The sequence below is a fragment of the Verticillium alfalfae genome, genomic scaffold (genome assembly GCF_000150825.1).
Source record: "Verticillium alfalfae VaMs.102 supercont1.6 genomic scaffold, whole genome shotgun sequence".
NCBI classification, from domain to species: domain Eukaryota; kingdom Fungi; phylum Ascomycota; class Sordariomycetes; order Glomerellales; family Plectosphaerellaceae; genus Verticillium; species Verticillium alfalfae.
In genome coordinates, this window is record NW_003315033.1 from 699,377 (window position 1) to 704,165 (window position 4,789).

The window sequence follows — 4,789 nt, forward strand, 5'->3', positions numbered from 1 at the left end:
GCCTCGATGGACCCATCCCGACCCTCATCATCATCCACTGGCTGTTCAGCCGGGATAGCCCTTCGCCATCATGGTGGTCAGGCTGATCTGGCGCAAGGGTGGCCAAACAGGCCCTTCAATCTCGGCGACTACCTGACCATGGCCGCCTGCGTGTTCGTCGTGGCGAGGATGGGTCTAATCCACATGGTGTTGACGTGGAAGACCAACAACATGCCCGGCCGCCTATCGCGAGAACCCATGTGTTCACGCCCGAGGAGATTCCACCATCGCGAGATTGGCAGCAAGCTTTCCATCGCGGGGCGCGTGGTCTACAGTTCCTAGTCAGTGCCTCGAGGCCTGCCTCCCCCCCCGCTGTGCCCAACGCTGACGTATCCTCTTGAAAAGTCTCTGGCTCCAAAAGCTGGTGCTCCTGGACCTCTATCGTCGCTTGCTGGTCAAGCTTCCGCACGAGCACATCAAGGTCTACAGTTTTCTTGCCGTTTTCCTCGTCACATGGATTGCCTGCCAGGTCAGCACGTTCATCGAATGCAAACCCATTCATCTCTATTGGCAGGTCGTCCCTTATCCAGGTATGGTGTTTTTCCTTCTCCTCCCCCCACTGGCAGGCCGTGCGGCTGTCCCTCAGCGTGGCTCGACGCAGACTGACGCGCGCAGGCACTTGCGTCGAAGCAGAGGCGCAGCTCATGACGGTGGGGATCCTCAACATCGTCACGGACTTGATGCTGATCCTGCTGCCGCTGCCGCTCGTCGTGGCCATGCAGGCGGCGTGGCGGCTCAAGGCGCAGCTGTACGCGCTGTTCCTGCTCGGCATCTTCATCATCGCCATCACCATCGTGCGCCTGCCGATCAGCACGCTGCACAAGGACAGCCAGCTCAACCGATCGACGTGGGCGAGCGTCGAGCTGCTCGTCACGGCCATCGTCGTCAACGCGCCCACCATGTACGGCCTCTACAACAACGGCCGGCGGGCCCATGCGACGTCCAACGCCGAGGAGACGGGCGACACGTTTGGCATGGCGACCATGGGGTCGATGGCGCGCAAGACCAAGATCGAGGCGGACAACGCGCATGACTTCGACGCGAGCCCCGTCGGACGCTCCCTAGGCCACATCGAGGGGATCCTGCAGACGAGGGAGACGATTGTGACCGAGTACAGGGAGACGGACAGGAAGGCGCGGGGCTACGCCAATCTCGCTGATGAGACGGACAATGCATCCACTTCGAGCCAGAAGAGTATCCTGCGTCCGTAAGCGAAAGGGGTTCTGCACGAAGAACGGTCCGTGGGTGCCTGGGGTAATGGAGAGGGGTGGGCCGCGATGGCAGGCTGTTCGATGGCAGCAGCAACGAAACTTGAAGTCGTGTATATCAGATATCAGTAGAAAGGCAACATCGTCCGAGATTGCCGGTCGCGAGACGAAATACCCCACCTAGTGCAACCGGGCACGCGACAGTGATGGCGGGGATACCCCAGACAGCAGCCGGCTAGAACGGCAGAGGTAGGTACCTAACATGCATGGGACCGTAGCAAGCTTAGGTACCTAATCGGCAAGATGAGGCACCGAAGCGTGGTGCTTGTGGGTACTGAAGAGAATGGCTTACTCACACCACATCATCATTAGATAATCCGAGAACGTCAAAGTCCTGTCAACCAGCCTGGCCTCCGACATGGTCCTGCCATCAACACCCCAACACAGCCCGCCCGCCATCTCGGACGTGCACACACCCGCCACAATGGGCGACCGAGCAAGGTCAAGATCGCGCTCGCCGCGCCGCGATCGCGACCGTTCCCGTGAACGAGACCGTCCCCGCGAACGCAAACAAGGCGGCGGCGGCGGAGGCGGAGGAGGCTTCCGCTGGAAGGACAAGTCCTCGCGTGCCGACGACCACCGCCCAGACGACCGCCGCACCCTCAATCGCGGCTACCGCAACCGTTCGCGCTCGCGCTCGCCTCGTCGCGACCGTGACCGTGACCGCGACGACGACAGACCCCCGCGCCGACCAGCTGCCGCAGACAACGGCAGCGGCAGCGGCAGCGGCAGCGGCAGCGGCAACCGAACAAGGTCCCCGCGGCGGGAGAAGACAGAGACAAGAAAAAGAAGAAGGACAAGACACCCAGGGACAAGGTGGCTCCGGCGCCCTCTGGCGGCGAGGAGTACATCATTGTGCACGTGAACGACCGACTCGGCACCAAGGTCGCGATTCCCTGCCTAGCGTCCGACCCTGTGAAGATGTTCAAGATTATGGTGGCAGCGCGGGTCGGTAGGAAGCCGCACGAGATCTTGCTGAAGAGGCAGGGCGAGAGGCCGTTCAAGGACCAGCTGACCCTGGAGGACTACGGAGTGAGCAACGGGGTACAGCTAGACCTGGAGGTGGACACGGGTGATTAAGCATCATGGGCACCTTGACGTTATGAAAAATCTGTACAATGGACGATCGTCAGGTTGTTTTCTCCAGGATTGAATTGATACCATTCTTCTGCTGGCAACTCCTGGCATGATGTATGTGCCTTGCACTGCTGGGTGGCTTGCTGGGTTGGGTGGCTTGCTGGGTTGGGTCGCTCGCTCAATTCATGTCGTAATGCTGGCACGCTGAAGGTCACATGACTTCGCGACACCATATCTTGAGCGGGGCAGTCTCTTCGCGTCACGAGCCAGCGGTACGACGCGCGCCCTTTCGTTGACAATGCCGCCGGGCAACATAAATCGACACCAAAAGCTGAACCCCCTCTTCGTATTCCTTTCTCGTCATTCAATCTCATTCATATCAACTTGAAGTTTTGACCAGAGATAAACTAAAAAGAAACTCAACTCGCGTCTCTCGTCATTTGCACATTGCCATCGCACCACGGCCAATCCACCCCCTCAAGCCAAACCTTCCCAGCATGTCTTCCACCTCGACGTCTCCCAAGCCCGCAGCGGCTCCCAAGTCCAAAATGACAACCTACGACACCAAAGACATGGGGCCCCAGCTCGACCGCATCGCCGCCTCGACACGCACCACGCACGAGAAGCGCGTCTGGACAGCCCTGTGCCAGGTGCCCAAGGGCCAGGTCACCACCTACGCCATCCTCGCCGCGCATCTCGGCTCGTCGCCCCGCGCCGTCGGCAACGCGCTGCGCCGCAACCCCTTCGCGCCCCAGGTCCCATGCCACCGTGTTGTGGCGACGGGCGGCAAGCTCGGCGGCTTCAAGGGGAAGTGGCCGCGCGACGGTGAGGGCATCACGCTTGACGAGAAGAGGATGCTGCTGAGGCGGGAAGGGGTCAAGATTGACGATGCTGGGCCGGGTCTTGGGGACGCCTTTTCAGGCATTCGTCCCAAGTGTGATCTGACAAGGTCCATGTCAATCACATTTCGCCCTGCGATTTCCCTCTTCAGCGATTTGCGTTGTCGATGGACTCTTCCACGAATGCTGGTTCGATCGCGCATTTCAGTTTACGACTTTTATGACCGAGTTCAACTCAATTGGGCCCTGGACCATTTCTTCGCACGTTCAGCTTACATCACTGCTACGACCTGGTGTCAACTTTTCTGACAAACGCTATCTTTCAGCTCAAACCCCAACCCCTATGATCGGCACGGCTGCCTGGGCGAGGCGCCCTAAGCTTGGGGCGGCACCAATGTTCACAAAGAGCTACGAAAACCCCAATCTTTTGGTGCACGCTCGTGAGTCGAGTACAACATTGGCTCGGTATCGGCTTGGCACAGTACTAGCTGAACATTTGCCAAGCCAGCTTTGCCCATCACGAATTGTCCCCCTTCAGACAATGGGCACTATATGTGTCTGGCTGTCGGCTAGGCAGCGTGCCTCGTCTTCTCTTCACCTTCGCACCGTTTGACGACCTATTGTTCAGCCCAATCCAAAGCTCAACAATATGCCATTTCCAAAGCACGCGCACACGATTACGGGTGGCTGCAACTGCGGCGCTGTTCGGTATCTCCCCTCACAATCTAAAGCGTCGATTGATTGAGTCGCTCACAGACCCAGCTATCGAATCGCCGTTCCACAATACGCCGACCGTCCCCCGGCCTTCACCCTCGGCCCCTCCCCGGATCTCGCTAATCCCCGCACCCCCCGTCTCCCTTTCGCCCTCGCATGTCACTGCAATGACTGCCGCGTTGCCTCTGGTAACTCCTCCTTTGAGGCTATCCAAACACCTGCACCACAAATGACTGTGTCCGCTCTTCAGGTGGGCAACGGGTCCGACCTGCCGCGATCACACACAGGTCGCCTTGCTGAGCGGCCCATGACCGAAGATGAAGTCACCGCTTCGGACGCAGACCGGCCGGCTTATGTGCCTGCCCTCGATGTTCTCCGCCCTGATGTTCCCGGGGCCGAGGGCACTACTCTCGGCTTTTTCCACGCTTTCATCTGCGACAAAGAGGCTGCGTCTCGCAGTTTCTGTATCCGCTGTGGCGGCCCCGTCGCCTTTCACTGCCGCCCGCAGGCCGAATGGTTTGGCCCCAGCTTCAAGCAGCCCGAGGGCTGGTCCGACATTTTTGACGTTCTTCTTGGCACCGTCGATCGCCACCACCTCGACAAGGAAGACTGGCTCGCTATCGAACATGACCAGGCTTGGGACGAGGCTCTTTGCTGGAACAAAGCTGTGCTCGTAAACGGCCGCAGCCCCGGCGCGAGACGTCACCCATCTGGCGCCCTGTCAGACGAAGTGCCCGAGGGGGACCTGCTCAGGCCATGATTTGCGATGAAATATGGGAGCTAGTGTTTAGCCGTGATCTGTACCAGACTGTCATAGGTAGTGAAATCGCAAATCGCAACGATCGTGCCGCG

The 4,789-nt window shown here is 59.5% G+C and overlaps 4 protein-coding genes across 4 annotated transcripts; all 4 read left to right on the forward strand.

Moving 5' to 3' along the window:
* Positions 1-138: 138 nt before the first annotated feature.
* VDBG_05304 (conserved hypothetical protein) lies at positions 139-1,250 on the forward strand (the record flags this gene model as incomplete). The annotated part of the gene is made up of 3 exons (XM_003004145.1): positions 139-320; positions 385-569; positions 655-1,250. The coding sequence occupies 3 exons, from the start codon at positions 139-141 to the stop codon at positions 1,248-1,250; spliced, it is 963 nt and encodes a 320-aa protein (XP_003004191.1).
* A 978-nt stretch (positions 1,251-2,228) lies between these two features.
* On the forward strand, positions 2,229-2,387 carry VDBG_05305 (conserved hypothetical protein; the record flags this gene model as incomplete). Its single annotated transcript, XM_003004146.1, has 1 exon — positions 2,229-2,387. The coding sequence occupies one exon, from the start codon at positions 2,229-2,231 to the stop codon at positions 2,385-2,387; it is 159 nt and encodes a 52-aa protein (XP_003004192.1).
* A 494-nt stretch (positions 2,388-2,881) lies between these two features.
* On the forward strand, positions 2,882-3,570 carry VDBG_05306 (RING-2; the record flags this gene model as incomplete). Its single annotated transcript, XM_003004147.1, has 2 exons — positions 2,882-3,412; positions 3,550-3,570. 2 exons carry the CDS (start codon positions 2,882-2,884, stop codon positions 3,568-3,570), a joined length of 552 nt encoding a protein of 183 aa, XP_003004193.1.
* A 596-nt stretch (positions 3,571-4,166) lies between these two features.
* Positions 4,167-4,697, forward strand: VDBG_05307 (predicted protein; the record flags this gene model as incomplete). Its single annotated transcript, XM_003004148.1, has 1 exon — positions 4,167-4,697. The coding sequence occupies one exon, from the start codon at positions 4,167-4,169 to the stop codon at positions 4,695-4,697; it is 531 nt and encodes a 176-aa protein (XP_003004194.1).
* Positions 4,698-4,789: the final 92 nt, after the last annotated feature.